Source organism: Abramis brama (assembly GCF_963993115.1).
Source record: "Abramis brama genome assembly, chromosome: 14".
In the NCBI taxonomy this organism is placed as follows: Eukaryota; Metazoa; Chordata; class Actinopteri; order Cypriniformes; family Leuciscidae; genus Abramis; species Abramis brama.
In genome coordinates this window covers 9,921,072-9,939,259 of record NC_139976.1, presented here as the reverse complement: position 1 = coordinate 9,939,259, position 18,188 = coordinate 9,921,072, and the positions used below count along the sequence as shown (strand labels likewise).

At 39.2% G+C, this 18,188-nt stretch overlaps 1 protein-coding gene across 1 annotated transcript; it reads left to right on the top strand.

The window, feature by feature from the left end:
- The first annotated feature begins 639 nt into the window (after positions 1-639).
- trim8b (tripartite motif containing 8b) lies at positions 640-10,642 on the top strand. The gene is made up of 6 exons (XM_084135409.1): positions 640-2,470; positions 6,457-6,552; positions 6,890-7,123; positions 8,196-8,227; positions 8,337-8,452; positions 8,588-10,642. Exons 1-6 carry the CDS (start codon positions 1,898-1,900, stop codon positions 9,229-9,231), a joined length of 1,695 nt encoding a protein of 564 aa, XP_083991535.1. The 5' UTR covers positions 640-1,897; the 3' UTR covers positions 9,232-10,642.
- The last annotated feature ends 7,546 nt before the right edge of the window (positions 10,643-18,188 follow it).

The following is an 18,188-nucleotide window of genomic DNA, read 5'->3' as shown; positions in this document are numbered from 1 at the left end:
TCCGTCCTGATATCAGCAAACTCAAATTCGCAAAATTATTGACAGGCTGACAGGTTTTCTGGTAAATAAAACAAGGTAACAATGACCTGTCAATTCGCCATATGTTAGCTGGGAGGCTAATTAATAAGGTTGGGTTCATTATTATTATTATTTATTTTTTTGGGTGGGTTCATACTTGTGTACATATAAAACTATTTTCACATCACACTCAGAACAGGGATGTTTTTTATAAGTGAACGAATCATTGTTTTTTAATCGAATCTTTTGAATGATTCGTTCTCATTCACTTCCGAACACTGTCTCATATTTTCTCTTCCTTGAAGTTATGAAACCACCTCTAGACACGCAAATGGTAATAAATTATAAGACTTGTGAACAATTTGCCTCATAAATCATAATACACAAAAAGACACTCGCAGCTGGTCGCCGACTTCTGGTAAATCTTGCATAAAAACACTGATTACTGAAAGTGTATGATTCTTTTTAGTGAATTTGTTCAAAAGATTCGAGTCACTGGGCTGAATCAATATTCCCCTACTAATCTTCGCGACGTAGTTGCCCTTTTAAGCAAAGCCCCGCCCAGTGGCTCGAAGCTCCTCCTTTTTGCATGTCAAAGCAGTGATGAGTCACGTGATTGGCGGAGTGGTCGTTGGGAGGGGAGGAGCGAGTGTGAAGCTCTGTGTGTATTGAAACTCTCTTTTCTGTCCTTGCATTCCAACCCTCATCAAAGCCTGGACGAGAGAAGAGGAAAAACCATAAATAATACCATGGTGAGATCGGCTCGTTTTGAGGATCGACCCATGGATGCACGTTCTCAGGAATCAGCCACGATAGGATTCGGAACCAGCGAAGAAACGCACGCCTGTAATCCACTTTTAATTTCTTTTAAGCACTAAAGCGAGAGAGGCTTGATGGGGGCCAAACAGAGACGTTTTCTTTTTCATTTTTAAAGAGGGACGCAAGATGGCAGATGACAGACTCCAGTAGCAAGAACCACTCCGTTTCGCTGTCTGTTTATTTTTGGAGGTGTATCGGAATAAGACTTCATTTATTTCTCGCCTGAAGAGATCAAAGTGAAGGCACTTGGCAGTCCAGTTTTCTCTTGACTTGGTTAACGTACATACCAGTGTATGTTCTCTCTATGTTCCTTTGTTATAATGAGGGGGAAGTCTAGTATGCGCGTAGTCTACACATATGTGTAAGAATTAACCGATTGGTCTGGTTAAGATCGTTATTTTCTATGAAATTCAACTATAAAACACGCTACGTGGATGTGAGATATGAATATTTTAATGTAAAGTGTAATGCACGTCTGTATGGAGAACCATTATAATCCTCTTTGGGGATAAAAATCCATGTCAGTGTAATGCTATGTCAAAATAGCAGCGGTAAAAAACAACAAAAGCCTTGTCGTGAGAATTATAATTTACTTTTCAAAAGCTTTTATTAGTCTCTCGCTCGAGGCTGTTCTCGAAAAACGGCCTATCAACGTGTCTTTACCTTGTAAACGAGAAGCTGTCAAGCTGGTCGTCAGCAGACTGGATTATTCATAGTCGTAATAGATAACTAGTGGGCGAATCAGAGCCACACATGTAGGATATGAACAAGTGTGTTGGCATTTAAAGTCACAAGACAGAAAAGTCCACTTTAGTGCTGTGGCAACACTAAATTCTCGAGACGCCTACAGTTGACACAAACGAATGAAGAAGTGGGTGGTGTAATGATGTTTCCTTGAGCTAAAAGTATTCTCAGCTAGAGTATTCATACTCTCATTGGCACAAAGTTGTGGTTTGTGGGGTAAAACAAGGTCCTTGTGGTTCCCACTCCACCCATTTCAGGTATTGCCAGAGGAAGGCCTATTTTATGCAGTTTTTACCTTGACTTGTGAGCATTAAAAATGGCGGAGAACTGGAAGAACTGTCTCGAAGAAGAGCTCATATGCCCGATTTGTTTGAATGTGTTCTCGGAGCCAGTTCAGCTCCCTTGTAAACACAACTTCTGTCGCATGTGTATCAATGAGGCCTGGTCTAAAGATGCAGGAATGGTCCGTTGTCCCGAATGCAACCATGCCTACAGCCAAAAACCAGCTCTGGAGAAGAACCACAAGCTGTCCAATATTGTGGAGAAGTTCAACGCGTTAAACGTTGAGAAGACGCCAGCAGTCTTGCACTGCATTCTGTGCCGGCGTGGTCCTCCGCTTCAAGCCCAGAAGGTTTGCCTCAGGTGCAATGCTCCCTGCTGCCATTCTCACGTACAGACCCATCTCCAACAGCCCTCTTCCAACGCTGGACACTTACTGGTGGATGCCGAAGACGTGCGGGCCTGGAGCTGTCCACAGCATGACGAATACAGACTGTATCATTGTGAAACCGAGCATGTGGCCGTCTGCCAGTACTGCTGCTTCTCCAGATGTGCCACCAACCACGGCCATGCGGTGTGCGATATAGAAGTCAGACGAAACGATATCAGAGTAAGTGGCCACTACTTCTTCACATGCTATGTTTTTTTACTTCCAGGTTCAAGGTTGTGGTTCACTTCTGGATTTGGTGGATGAGACGGTGAGGTTTATCGATGTAGTTGCTAACTATTCAGTCCCCTTCCCCCCTTTTTTCCATTTGAATGATAAACAATTGGGTAGAGCTGCAAACAATACCGAAGCTCTCCTCTGGGCTTATCTTCCCAGCACAGGTGCATCCTTGCGTGGCGTTTTGGGGAGGGGGAGGACTGCGACTGGAGAATTTAATGATGAGTCTTATTTTCTGTGGCACAGATGAGGGAAAAGGCCAGATTTGGATTTAATTTACCCTTAACAACCCCTTGCATTTTCAAGGCACGCTGCAACAAAACAACCTGGATTTTCTTGTTTTAAATAATCAGCAATGCACAATGCTATAGCAGATGTGTTTTTTTTTTATTATTCTTTTATAGGCAATTCATGAACCTAAAACCAAATAAAATTCAGTATCACAGCCAGAGTGGTGATTCAATATTATATTTGCTCCTAATGTTTAAAACATACATCTTTAGTTAATACTGGATGTGGCTGAGAGTTACATATTAGCCTATGCTTTTTTCCTTTACAGTAGCTTTATGTTTATAAAAGGTCAAGCAGTCCTCGCGTGCCTCTAATTTGATTCATGTGCTTGCTGTCAGCATAATTTCCATTTATGTTGATTATATAAATCAAATGCCATCAGTTATCTCAGGCATTTCTGTGACAGGACATGCAGGCAATGACCAATCAATCTACAAAATGAACTCTAGTTGTTGTGTTGCCCAAGCTATTTGAAACTGAAACCATGTTTGGGATGTTTTGGGATTTCCATAGTTCTTTTTTGCAGGTAGCACGTGTTTGTGAATCTAATGTTTACTGCCTTTGATGGACACCGTTTGTCTTTCCACATTCATCTGCTACAAGGCAAAATTGCTCTGTCTGGGGCTGTAGCTCAGGGCAAGGTTGCCATTGCCTCGTTCACTCTGACCTTGGCGGAGGAGACGCTGGTTTGAAATGACAGTGATTTTGAGCACCCTACCCCCATTCCCCCTTGAGAGAGGTCCGTCCTGGATGGCAAGCCAGCACCGCTGCCATGAGGTATTAGGTTCCACCCTCCAGGCTTCTGCCGGCAGCCCGAGCTCATCAGTCACTACAATTAGGCCATGGTCTTAGATCCTAGAGCTTCAAAGACATTCTCTGTCTCCATGCGGTTTTCTGCTTCTTGACCTTTCTTCTGGTCCTGATTGTTGATGTAGAATATATAAACACCAATTCAATCTGTAAAGGAGAAGATGGCGAACTTGTGTTTTCAGAAACCAATCATGTATTGTTGGCCATTTTGACGCGCGTCACCACTCGCCAAATTCATAGTATTTCAAAGGGTAGTTCATCCAAAATTAAAATTTTGGAAAATGATTCACCCTCCTGTCATTTCTTTCTTCTGCAGAACAAAAAGAAGATATTTAGAAGAACATTTTTGTCTCTACAATGAAAGTCAATGGAGTCCAAAACAAAACTGGACCCCTTTCATTGTATGGACAAAAATGCATTCAAATTTCTTTTTTTTTTTAAATAACTTCTTTTGTTCCACAAAAGAAAGAAAGTCATACAGGTTTTAATGCAGGACATGAAGGTAAGTAAATATGATGACCACATTTTCATTTTTGGTGAACTATCCATTTAAATGACTGTATTAAGCAGCTGTATAGGTTGAAAACGGCTCCATATGGCTTTTAATAAAGTATCATCCCTGTAAAACTTTATATGAGGTAGATCTCCAACCGGACTGAAATGAATATTGCATATCTTGCTGTAAATATATGGTGTATTTGGTAATGTAGAGAGGTTAGTGGAGTCTGATTCACAGCCCAATACAATTCCTTGGATCCAAATCTTAAATTGAAAGAAAATCAAGTTGATGGACAAGCGAGATGCGCAAAAAGAAGTCAGTTTACCCAGTACCATGTGATTGTGGATCCAATTTGTCATGCGCTCAGCAAACAAAATCTGTTGAAAGGAAAAGGTTTGGCTACGCGCATCATCGGCAGTGATTGATGTAGTTCATTTGGCACAGAGGGTACAGTCAGCTGTTATAAGCGTCTGTCAGACGGTGTGATTGAAGATCATTAGTTTGCAGCGCATCCCTCTCTGGGTCTTGCGTTTGTCCTGTACTGCTGCATTCGGAAGACTGACATTGATTCCCTTTGTTTTTTACTCTTTGTAGCTGAGATGAATCAGAATTATATAAGAGTGTTACTCTCAAGTATGAAGAAAAATACCAAAATTGATTTCTTCTTTGCTTCTATGAAGAATACCTGTTTTGTTTAAGCTTTCATCCCGCATGTGAGGTTATTAAAATTTGACGTCACGCTACTGAATTAGACATGCCCTCAGTCAACTTTGGCAGCGCAAGTCCTGTTTTTCGCCTGTAAGCTTTTGAGCGTAAGTGGCTTGATGTGGTTGAGGTTTGTCCTCTTGCTACAGGAAGCAGTTTTATCTGTGAGCTAGCCTGCATTCATTACGGAGCTTTGCTCCAAAATACACACTCACAGGGTCAACACGATTTGTCTCTGCCTCGGACGCAGACAAAGACAAAATGGGGAAAGACAGTGTGAAATGAGCCTTCGTTCTTTCTCTTTGCTCTCCTCTATGCTGTCTTTCCTTCTCCTCCTCCTTTTTCCTCCCTCATATTCCCCTCTGAATATACAGATATGAAAAAAAGAGCTTTGTTGCCATGACAGCACCCCCCACCTTCTTTTTGGTGACTGCCTCTCGCACGCGGCGTTTGTTTAATTAAAACTAATTTGGTTTGTTCCTTAGGTACCACTGAACTTCTGTCAGGCGTCGCAAGTCGTTTGTTGATTGTGTTTTTTTTTTCCCTTTGTTTGCCATTGAATATGAAGGGAAAATAATTGAAATTCCTCTTCAGCCACCAGTCCTTCTCTGCGGGGCCTTGACAATTGCATTCATTGAAAAGAAAGAAACAGGAAGTTAGGAAAGTTACATTTGTCCCATCACAACAGAACCAGTCTTTTTGTCTCAGCGCCACATTCTCATATTCTTTATGTAGTTTTTAAAAGAACTATTTTAGAAAGAATATGCTAGTTAATAATATAAATACTAGATTGTCTAGAAATAAAACTAGACTGAAAATGATTTTATGCTGTGAAGAATTCTTAGTTTATAGATCAAACGGAATTTATATTCCAACATTACTAATGTAGAACATGGATCTTGTCGTCTTTTATTCATAGCATATAGCTTGCATTCTACTCATTGTCATTTATATTTGATCTTTGGACTGAGATTGAATATTCATGAATTTTATTGCTCATGTATAATTCAGCTACATTGTTAATATTAGGATGTATTAAATGCACATTTTAAGTTTCCTTAGGAACATTTCATAACAGTAGCTTTGTGATTCTTCCTTGCTTTATTAACAAAGTCCAACACATCCTACACACAGAAGAATTTTTATTTTGTTCTGAATGCCATGATCATTTTCACTAAGGTGTCATTTCCACTCCACCTCAGGTCACGTAGTGATTTTCATAACAAATGACGGTGGTGGAAAAAATTAAAGTTTTAAAGCGAGGAATAAAATTGGCTTGGGTAATATCTTAGCTCGCATTACGTGTCATTAATATACAAATAATATATTTATAGTTTTTGCATAATTTTGAATAATTGCATACAAATTGCTTTGCAGATGCAGTACATATTCTGCTCACAAGTGATGTTTTTTTTAATATATATTTTCTAACCTTATGATTATTTCACTCTTTTCTATTTTTTTTAAATGTAATTATTACTATATTTATAATGAGTTACAGTACGGTTATCACATGATTTTGATTGTCTCAACATTGCCAGATATTCGGATTTATTCTAAATTTAGCCAAACATATATTAGAATTTAAAAATCAATGTTGACCTAATCAGTTATTTTTGTATTGCAGCAAATGCTGATTAAACAGCAGGATCGGATCGAGGACCGTGTTCAGGACATAGAAGAGCAACTCTACAAATTAGAATCTGACAAATGTCTCATGGAAGTAAGTGTGTTATGTTCAAACATTTATGAGCTAAATCACATTATTATTAATCTCATTATTATTAGCAGAACAACTGCATCCTTTGCTTTGGAACTAAACACTTAGCTTTTTAATACAGGACGCTCTTCCTAGTAATGTGATTAATGACCACATTAGTACATTCATACAGGTTTGTGATAAAGGTTATGCCTGGTTCTTGTACCATAACAAATCCAGTTCCTCAGTGGCTCTTCCTAATCATCCACATCAGATGCAGTCTCTGCATAACCCCCATTGTTAAGACACCGCAGGACTTGCATAATAATTTATGGTTTTGTGCTTCTCTGTGGAACCTCAGGACAAAGTGCAACACCTGAAGGAGGAGGTGCAGCTGCAGTATCAGAAAATGCAGCAGCTCCTGGAGGAAGATCTGGGGAAGACCCTGGAGGTTCTGGATAAGGCCCATTCCAAGTTCTGCCAGGAGAACTCGGCACAGGCCCTGCAGCTTCACCAGAAACAGCAAGAGGCAAAGAAACTGCTCAGCTCCATTCAGATGGTTTTCGATAAGGCAGAGGAAATCGGTTTTATGAAGGTGACCTGACTTTTATTGCCATTGTCAATATTACATGGCCTGTGTTTGTTATAAATGGTGACATTTAGCAGTGTTTTAAAGTGCCTTTGCCTTTTATCATGATGGGGATGATTAAAATTTTTTTTTTTTTTTTTTTTGCCAGGCTGCTATTGGTGAACTCGATTTATAACAAACTATAACAGGTGCCAGGAAATTATTTTTTTTAGCCCCATGCCGAATAGGCATCCATTTTTCATGTGCTAGATACATAGGTCACCTATCTGGAATCCAGGAAATATAAAGTGACATTTTTAAAATCAGATTTAGCTATTTGTTGTCCTTGAGGTAAACAGTGTGATTTTAGAAATATTCATCAAACGAAACATCAGATGTTTAGCATGGGGTTGAACAAATACCGGTTAGCATAATTTCTATTTCTATTGGAAAAATCAAGAAATATAGATTTGGCCATCTTCTGAAAGGAAAACACTCCTAGAAGTTTTTTTTTGCTATTCACAAACTGAATAAAAGTCTGCTGCAGACATGCACGTTCCACATGCATCTCTTATCATCTTGTCCTTGAATCGCTTGTATTCACTGCAGTCTTATTTTAGCTTCTTACATTCAGTTGACTGGCAAAAAATCTGTTATGGGATTTATTTATTTTTTTGGCTTTATGTGTGCCAAAACCCACACAACAACTTTGTTGTGCAAAAACCCTCACACAACACTGGTGGGTTGGGCCAGCTTGCTGTCTGCATCTTTTATTTATCAATATTTTTATATGCCACTATAAAGCTGATACACAAACTTCCATTTCCATAGATTTTTTTTTTTCTAGGCGAAGGCTTTTAATATATTATTTGCATCTTGACTTGTAACTTTTACTTTTATAATGGCATTTTTTATGTATTATTATTATTAGAACAATGAGAATGGAAACAATGCAAAACTACATTCCAGGCTTGTTCTCAGACATTTACATAGTTACTTGGGTTTTTCTTTTCTTTTTTATCCCCCCCCCCCCACCATTTATTTTTACTGATACACAATTTTATATACTTGTATACAATTTCTCTTTTTTTCCATTTAGAACACAAAATCTGTGAAAATACTAATGGACAGGTGAGTCACTGTGTTTTCATACATGAATCATTATCATAAGTCTCATTAGTCATCATTCCTGTCCTGCTATTGTGTTAAGAGTAAACATTAACTTGGTTTTGAACTCTAGGTCTCAGTCGTACGTGGGCATCACGTTGTCACCGTACAAAGTGGGCAGCCTCAACTCCAAACTCTTTCTTTCTGAAATCTCGAAAAGAGAGAAAAACCTCTGCAAGATGCTGGAAGGTATGCATGAAAAATTGCACATATTCAAGTGTTAATTATATAAAACCTTCTGATGTTGTATGCTCTTTTCTTTAATAATTAACCATTTCCATAATCATTTTTTAATACTTGGATCTCATCCCCTCTCATTTTCAGCTCCGTTCAGTGCTCCCGCAAACTTTTTCCAGAGCATTCCGGCGTATCTGTGCGAGAAGCGCAGGCACTCCGTGGCATTCCCCGAAGGTAGCGGGAGCAGCCGAGCGGGCGCTAGCTTCATGGACTCTTCCACCTCATCAGGTCCTGGTGCTGCCAAGCAGCCGTGCCTGAGTCTCACTCAGGGCTCTGCCCCAGGCGAAGGTCAGTCCTCCCAGCAAGCTCTAGGGCCGTGTGGCTCCACCCAGCATGTAGGAAGCAGCAGCTCAGCTTCCGGCTCGCAACCCCTACCGCACTCCGCCTCGGTATTCCCGCACTCCCATTACCCAAACGGCAGCGCTTCCCAGCTGCCCCAGTACGGTGCGCGGAAGATCCTGATGTGCACGGTCGATAACTGTTACTGCTCAGGGGTGCCCTCCGTGTCCAACCACCGTGGACATCCACCCTACCCTCGCTCCAGCTCCTTCCCCTGGCCGGTGAGCTCGCAGGAGTACTCCCACGCCCCTCTGCCCTCGGCCCCGGCCATGTCCCAGTCTCTCCAGAGCCTGTCCATGCGCGACTGGATCGACGCCTCTCAGTCGCACAGGCACACTGACTTCTACAGCCTCTACGGCCAGTCTTCCACCAAGCATTACGTCACCAGTTAACCTTTGCTCCAGTGACTGCTGCCAGTCACCAGTTGGGGCGTCTTTTTCCACTTAGAGATGTCTTAAAGAGATGCATGTGGGGCACTTTTGTATGCAGATCTTATCAATCATTTAGAATTAACTGCTGATGTCCGAGAGCAGTGAGGAAAAAAATGTTAATATCACAGTCAAGCATAGCTTTGCACATTATTTAGGCACTAATGGTGTTGTGATTATGTACCATGAACGCAAGTTGCTCTTCTAAAAATAACACTCACTGTTTGCAAGAGATGCAGAAATAACGGAGAACGCTGTCATTTTGTTGAATCATCAATAATGTTGCACTTTCTTTGTAAGATCCAAATTTTTCGCAATCACCGTTGACTCATCGGGCGAAACGATGGAAGTCAGCAGTAAAACCATTAAGTCAGCTGTTAATGAAACTTACTGTTGAGAGAATTGTAGCCCACAAAGTTTTATTAACTTCACATGGTTGTTGTTTGTTAAAACAGCCATGTGCAAAAACTCTGTATAGTTTCCCCAGCCTTCCATATTTAAGCTTTCATTTAGTTTAAATTGGAGTCTGTGGTCTTATTATTCATCACAAATAGCACAAGCACATGTTAGCTCAGTTTTTAACAGACCCGGAAACTGGAACAGCACAGCATTGTCATCGCCGCCATTGTTCATTTGGCTTGACCTTCCCTACTGAATGCAGCTTTTAATGGAAATGTCCTTCACCTTGGTTCACAGTCCTCTCCTTAGGCTAACCGAGAACGTGCCTCCACCCACAACCTTCAGTCTGGTCCCCATCCAGACGGCGCTGTCTTTCTCTCTCTCACGCCCTTCAAAGCCACAGAAACGCACCCTTTACATCCTGTATGTTAAACGCAGGGTGCATTGGTTTCACATTCTTTCGTGTTTACCGTGGCCTCTCATTATATCTTACTCAACGGTGGCTTCAGCGCAAAGTGTCAGACGAAGACTAAATGGCCTGTGTTCAGAGGGTCATGGTGCACTTGATGCCTCTGCATTTACTGTCATGCTGTAATTGTTCTTCCTTGTGTTTCATGCCATTTCCGGCTCCAAGCAACGGAGCCTCTGGCTTCCTGTTTGTTACTGAGTGCATGTGGAAAAGAGTTTATGAGCACTCGTAGAAAAATAATAAAACTTCTAGCAGTTAAAAAAATGACTTTTGAAACAGGGAATGAAGTTTTTGGTTTGTTTTATTATTATTTTATTTTACTTTTTTTTTTTTTTTTAGAACTACTTAAGTAAAAGAAACATTGACCAATGAACGTTACGAAACTAACTGAATACTTGGGATAAAATGGAGGGATTTTCTGTTGTAAATATTTTGTGAAATGAAAAATACAGACTTGTAATTTGGAAAGAACCTTGTTCAAATAAATGCTAATTTCAAGTTTAAGAAGTTTTTCTTTCTGTTGTTTCTTTCATTTAGGCTGTATCATAAAAATCTCAACCTTAAGGCTTGGTTTCACAGACAGGTCTTAGATTAAGCCAGGATTAGGCCTTGGTGCAATTAGGACATTTAAGAAGCTTTTATAAATGTACCTTAGAAAAAAAAAAACATTACTGGTGTGCATCTTGAGACAAAACAATGGCACTGACATATTTTAAGATTTGTTGCTTTCAGTTAAAACGGCTCAAACATGCATTTTAGTCTGAGACTAGTCTTAACCCTTGTCTGTGAAACCAGGGGTTATTTCTTCATGTAGCATTAAAATAGACCATACTGCAAACATGACTATGGTAACACTTAAATTTAACACTTAATTCTTGTCTGTGTAAACCAAATCATACATGTGAACACTTTCAGCCTAGACCAGACTTAAGAAATGTTGTGCAGATGCGAATGAATTTGAGAAACATGCACATTTTGCTTGTTTGTTTGTTTAAAAAAAGAGAGTCAAGCCATTTTCAATGCACAGAGGTTGTGGTGAATAAGATCTATGGGTTAAATCTATAACCAATCAAACAAAACGAAAGTGGAAACATGCAAATGTTCTGTGAAAATGCCCTTTGCCTCATTTACTGATTTCTAGACAAGAAATTTAGGTCAACGGTTGTTAGATTCTCATTGTTTTCATCTCTCAACTGACAGTGACCCACTCAGTCTTGATATGACTTGAGCACTTCAATAAGATCCTTTTTTTTTCCTATTAATGTTTTTGCTACTGCTTTGTATGCTAAATGTGAGATTTTATGCAAATTCACAAGCTTTAGCATAATACAGACACTGCCACCTTTCAGGGTGTTCACAATGGCTTGTGAAAAATATATAGTGAGGCAAATAGTGAAAAGCATGGGTGTAATCTGCATATGCTGACATTTGCTGATTCTGCTAAACCAGTGGAAATAATTAATGTATATCTTGCAAGTTGCAACTGACAAAAATGAAGGCCTCTTGTTCAGTCTGGTTTTTGTGTGTGCGTGTGTGCAAAGAAACCAAAGATTTATTAATAATCTGTGTGACTAAAGCCGAGCAATCTGAATTGGATGCCTGCCGCTCGCATGTGGCTACATGTGGAACAAGGTGCTCTGCGTATGTGTGTGTATCTGCAAGAACGAGTCTTCGGTGATGTTTGTATAACCCGAGAGTGAGCAGGATTTCGTCTCCCCCTCCTCGGCTTTTCTTTCTTGAAAGAATGTCAGATGTCTGACTCTAAATAGCAGCTCAGCATTTTTAGTGCATCACAAGGCAAACAAAAAAGAAAGGCAGATATATTTGTAGGCTGAAGCACAGAATAGACAAACAAAAAAAGAAGAATAAGAAAACATCTGGCTTCTCTGAAGGCTGCACATTTTATCAGTGCACTGCACAAAACTGCCTCATTTCCTTACTGGAAAAAACTGTAGATGACTTTGTTTGCTACTAGCAAAGACCAAAGCTGTCACACCGATGCAGAACTTCTCAATCTAATGCAAGTGTGTTAGTGAGTGTTAGCAATAGCATAATCATGACATTTGATCAATTTAGGGGGAGTAATTAGCAAAAAGTAGCCCTATTATTCTACAGCATGACAGTAGTACAGCTGTTTTCAAAATATTTCTCCAGTAACAAAATACTTTTATCCAAAAAATAGGTGTGTAGCTATTAGTAAAAGTAACAGTTCTCAGATGATCAAAAAAGACTTTTGTAGCAGTTGTAGCTAACAGGCTAAGTGATAAGCAGTGTTTCAAATTACATACTATACACTATGCACTTAAACTACACAATATGTGCTCTACCATCTAGTGAGTGAGGTTTCTAAGGTTATCCGAATGTCATCCCGCATCTGAAATAAATTCAGTGTCCAACATTCCACACTTAATTTTTTTGGGATAATTAACAACATCCAGAATGCTTTTGAATTTTCACTGTGAACACACTACTCGCACTATGCAAAATGGCACAGTGAATAAGTACGTCAATTAGTGCCCTATTCGCACGGGATTAGTATTACCTAGGGACCTCCAGTAATTTGTAATAATCGCAGAGGTCGTCTGTGATTTTTATCCCGTGCGAATCTGCCATGTCTGTAAAAATGTCTGTAAAATTTCCCCCAAAAATTACCTACCGTATTTCGGCCAACACAGGGGTCCTCTGATAATACCAGTCCTGTGCGAATCCCCATGTCTGTGATTTGGGCTGTTTTTCTGTGAGCCTATCGTTTCCTAAAGAACGTAATAACCATTATGGGCCGTTTAACAGTCAATTTTACGTCTGTATTAAAACTATATTAACAATAAAATCTCTCGATATGCTCTACTCCAATCCGATTATAGTTTTTCTCCAATAAAAACTATGAAGTGCTGCAAAAGAGAAAACAAACTACTACTACGGACGTGATCCGGAAGCTCAACTCGGACCGTTGTCATGGAAACGTCAAATTAGGTATTTTGGCGCAACATGGAAGCTCTTTTGGAAAGTTTGGACGCTTTTTGTGGTAGTGTAACTTCTGTATCATGGAGCATTTCTTTGTCTCACACGGCCTCTAAAGACGTCCATCCTGTAAGTATCTCAAGAAATCAAAGTGTGAAAGAGTAAAAATGATATAAAATGAAATAAACCAAACAAAATGAATAGAAAAACAAGCCTATCGCGACGTTTCGGTATTTATAATACCTTCTTCAGGCAGGCTTGTTGTAATATGGACAAAGAATAAAAGAAAAATAAGATATATATTTATACAATAATATGATATTCTATAATATATATATAATATATTTCTCTAATATATTGGTTTTAAATAAGTTATTTTTTTGAATTGCAATACTGCAGCGCGATCTTCGTTTCAGCACGTTCAGCTAGTGAAGTGTGAATGGGTGGGCGCACGCTGTAAAGTCCGTAAACTCGAGGGAATTACGAACATTTATTTGCCCGTGTGAATGAGCCACCAAAAACACAGACGTCAGGGGGTAATTTCTTAATTACAGAGGTCCAGGGGTAATACTAATCCCGTGCGAATAGGGCTTAGGACGCACCTAGTATGTTAACATAGCAAGCATGCTAAGATAGCAGGCTAATCGGCTAATAGTGTGTAAAGGTAGTAAAGGTTGGCTAATATAAGCTGAAAGAAAACTGTGTTCAGAACAGCATACTACTCTTACCATATTTTTATATGGCAGAAATATTAAGAGTAGTATGTTATATAGTTCTGATTTTAGCAAATGACAAATGTTTAATTTGACCATGTATAACTTGTAGGCTATGATAAGTGACAATTTAAAAATATGTTAACTGTTATATTTACATAGTTAAGATGACATGCATAAAGCAATGTTGCTATTTATTATGATAGTATTGTTAAATAGCTTCAGTGTAGTTTCGTTTCTTTAGTAGCCTAGCTTGTAGTGTATTTATTTTTCAAATGGTTAGCTTGACCAAACTTTCCGTAACTTAGCTTGTATCTTAAAGGATTAGTGGGGCGGTACTTCCGCCTACGTCCAGCGTGACCTTTCCAACATGATTACTAATGCCTGGCGCGTCGTAGACCAGCACAAGACAAACAATTGTGGTTAAAAAGTATATACTTTTTTTTTTCTTTTTTTTTAGAAAATTACAGATTGTTTCGCTAGATAAGACCCTATTCCTCAGCTGGGATCATGCAGAGCCCTTTGAAGCACTTCAAAGCCCTTTGAAACTGCATTGATTTGGACTTCAACAATTTGGTTACCATTGAAGTCCAGTGTGTGGAGAAAAATCCTGAAATGTTTTCCTCAAAAAACTTAATTTCTTTTCCACTGAAGAAAGAAAGACATGAACATCTTGGATGGCATTGGGGTGAGTAAATTATCAGGAAATTTTCATTTTGAGGTGAACTAATCCTTTAAGAAGCTACAGTTTAAAAAAAAAAAAGAACTCCTTTTTATGTTGTCAAGGTGACTGAAAGCTCAGTTAAATCCTTCTATAGTTATCGTTCTTGGTTTAAACAGGCCTTAAGAAGTACATACTGTACTTTTCAAAGGCCTGTTCACACCAACAGTAATGTTGTCTGCCACTTTAAATTCTAGAGATTGGTTGGATTCTGATTGGCTGTGAGTGTTAAATCGTGCATCAGCTGGAGAAAAAAAAATCGTTGTTAATTTTATCATTCTATAACTATATTAGCTTCCAAACCAACACACGATAACATCCTCTTTTTGATAAACTGGAGCTGCAGTTTTGTCTTCTGCCACTTTAAAAGCTCAAGCTCTTCAACGTCGGGTGGATTCATCGTTTGCCAGATGAAAAAAAAAAAAACATTTCTGAAGGTAATTCCAATAATATCGTTCTTCTTTGTCGTCATCATTTAATTATAGCTGTGGTGTGGAGTTCATAATTGGAATGAATATTAAAACTTTATAGTTATCGTTATAGTCATCATCCTTGGCGTGAAGAACGGCCCTTTACTGTTTGTAGCAGTGATTAATCATAGGCTACAGCTTTTTTCCCTGGGTGTGGCACTCTGAAATATTTCACAAACAGTTTTAATGCCTCAAGTGACTGCATTGCGCTCTTTTGGTAAGAGTTATCATATGGTTTCATGGTTTTATATTCAGTAGCTGCTTTTGAGGCTTATTGTAACCAGACCTTCTATTAGAAGGTCTCAGAGGAAGCTGAATGTCTATTAGATTAATGGAAAGTTTTGCTCTTAGGCAATAATACCCTCTTTTCTCTCTAAACTGGTTTTCACAGTCCAAAATATCTCAGCAGTCCACTGCCACTGTGATTTTTGTGTGTGTTGGCTCTCAGTGTTCTTGTAAGCTCCCTTAGCTGTACTTACGAGAAAGAAACAATCCTGAAACTATTTTACAGGAGGAAACTTTACCCACAAAGCCAAGAATATCTTTGTGCATTGGGCTATTTTAACTGTGTCTCAAAGTGCAGGCACAGGTTGTTTTCCTGAAAGTCCAGCTGAGCTCAGGTTGACGTGTGGACCCTGGCCTCCAGCGTGTGCCTTTTTTTTGCTGATTCCTGCCTCAAGACAGTCCTCTTCATCGTGTGCCCTTTTTGCACCCCCAACGGCGCTGAAGGAGGGAGTGTGTGTCATATCTTGTTGAAATGCCTTTGGTCATATTTCAGAGGAATCTGTCTCTGCTGGCACCATGAAATTATTCGCCTATAGCCCCTGCAGTGAGTTGCTTGCAGTGTGTCTGAGTGTATATGTGTGCAAGGACATTAGCAAAAGATATTTTTACGACCTCAGGGCGTTTCTCCATATGAATGAATCAATGTGCATGTCAATGTTTTGTCTCCAGAAAAAAAAGCTAGTTAGAGGTTGCTTCCTTCTGAACGATCAAACTTGTCATGCCACCACGTCTGCCGTCTGCCCACTTATGCTGGGAATGTGTTGATGGGAGTCTGGAAGAATGACGGGGGAGATGGTCGTCATGACAAGAGAGGCTGAGAAAGCCGCTCTGATGTGTCAAGGACGTGACAGCGGATCAGATGAAAGTGAGTTTGCCAGATGTCTTAACTGGTGATTTGCTAGCTCCAGGACAGATGTCTAAGCCATTGAAGCTAATGATTTAAGACATTTTTTAATAGAAGTGGTAACGACATTAATCAAAAAGATGCTTTTGGTTTGTCATAAATGTGCAGTGATGATACTGCAATGTTAAAATGCTGAACATTACTGCAGGGAGGGGGCCAACAGCTGCAAGGAATGGAAGATGAAACTCAGTTCACCATTTTGACTGTTTGATGAACCCAGCATTCACAAGCCATTTTATTTCCATAATGTAACTTATTTCCAAACTAAATAATACACACACACACACATATACACACATATACTGTATGTATGTATGTGTATATATATATATATGTATATATTTATATGTATATATATGTATATATATTTATATGTATATATATATATATACTCACCTAAAGGATTATTAGGAACACCTGTTCAATTTATCATTAATGCAATTATCTAATCAACCAATCACATGGCAGTTGCTTCAATGCATTTAGGGGTGTGGTCCTGGTCAAGACAATCTCCTGAACTCCAAACTGAATGTCAGAATGGGAAAGAAAGGTGATTTAAGCAATTTTGAGCGTGGCATGGTTGTTGGTGCCAGATGGGCCGATCTGAGTATTTCACAATCTGCTCAGTTACTGGGATTTTCACGCACAACCATTTCTAGGGTTTACAAAGAATGGTGTGAAAAGGGAAAAACATCCAGTATGCGGCAGTCCTGTGGGCGAAAATGCCTTGTTGATGCTAGAGGTCAGAGGAGAATGGGCCGACTGATTCAAGCTGATAGAAGAGCAACTTTGACTGAAATAACCACTGAGGCGGATGGGCTACAACAGCGGAAGACCCCACCGGGTACCACTCATCTCCACTACAAATAGGAAAAAGAGGCTACAATTTGCACGAGCTCACCAAAATTGGACAGTTGAAGACTGGAAAAATGTTGCCTGGTCTGATGAGTCTCGATTTCTGTTGAGACATTCAGATGGTAGAGTCAGAATTTGGCGTAAACAGAATGAGAACATGGATCCATCATGCCTTGTTACCACTGTGCAGGCTGGTGGTGGTGGTGTAATGGTGTGGGGGATGTTTTCTTGGCACACTTTAGGCCCCTTAGTGCCAATTGGGCATCGTTTAAATGCCACGGCCTACCTGAGCATTGTTTCTGACCATGTCCATCCCTTTATGACCACCATGTACCCATCCTCTGATGGCTACTTCCAGCAGGATAATGCACCATGTCACAAAGCTCGAATCATTTCAAATTGGTTTCTTGAACATGACAATGAGTTCACTGTACTAAAATGGCCCCCACAGTCACCAGATCTCAACCCAATAGAGCATCTTTGGGATGTGGTGGAACGGGAGCTTCGTGCCCTGGATGTGCATCCCACAAATCTCTATCAACTGCAAGATGCTATCCTATCAATATGGGCCAACATTTCTAAAGAATGCTTTCAGCACCTTGTTGAATCAATGCCACGTAAATTAAGGCAGTTCTGAAGGCGAAAGGGGGTCAAACACAGTATTAGTATGGTGTTCCTAATAATCCTTTAGGTGAGTGTATATATTACATTTTAAAGACAACAAAATTGTTTCCAAAATAACTTTTATAATGTAATTGCACTATAATTTTAAGTTTTTTATATATATTTCTATTTAGCTTTCATTAATTTTAATCATTTTTTTAAGATTACGTTTTTCATCTAATATTTATATTTTATTTTATTTCAGATTTATTTCAATTAACGAAAATGATTTGTAATTAGTTAACAATAACAACTAAATATTATGAAAACATTTACTTTTCATAACGTTTTGTGTCAAATCTATATGCACTTTTTTTTTAAATCAAAATAGCGCTGTCATAATTGCAATTAATCTTATGATTTTGACCAATCATGTTAATAACACTGTTAAACATACAGTATTGTATTATTGTTTTAAGCATTAACTTTGACATCCCTAAAAATACATATTTTTTCCTTTGAATTTATTTGCCTGTACAAT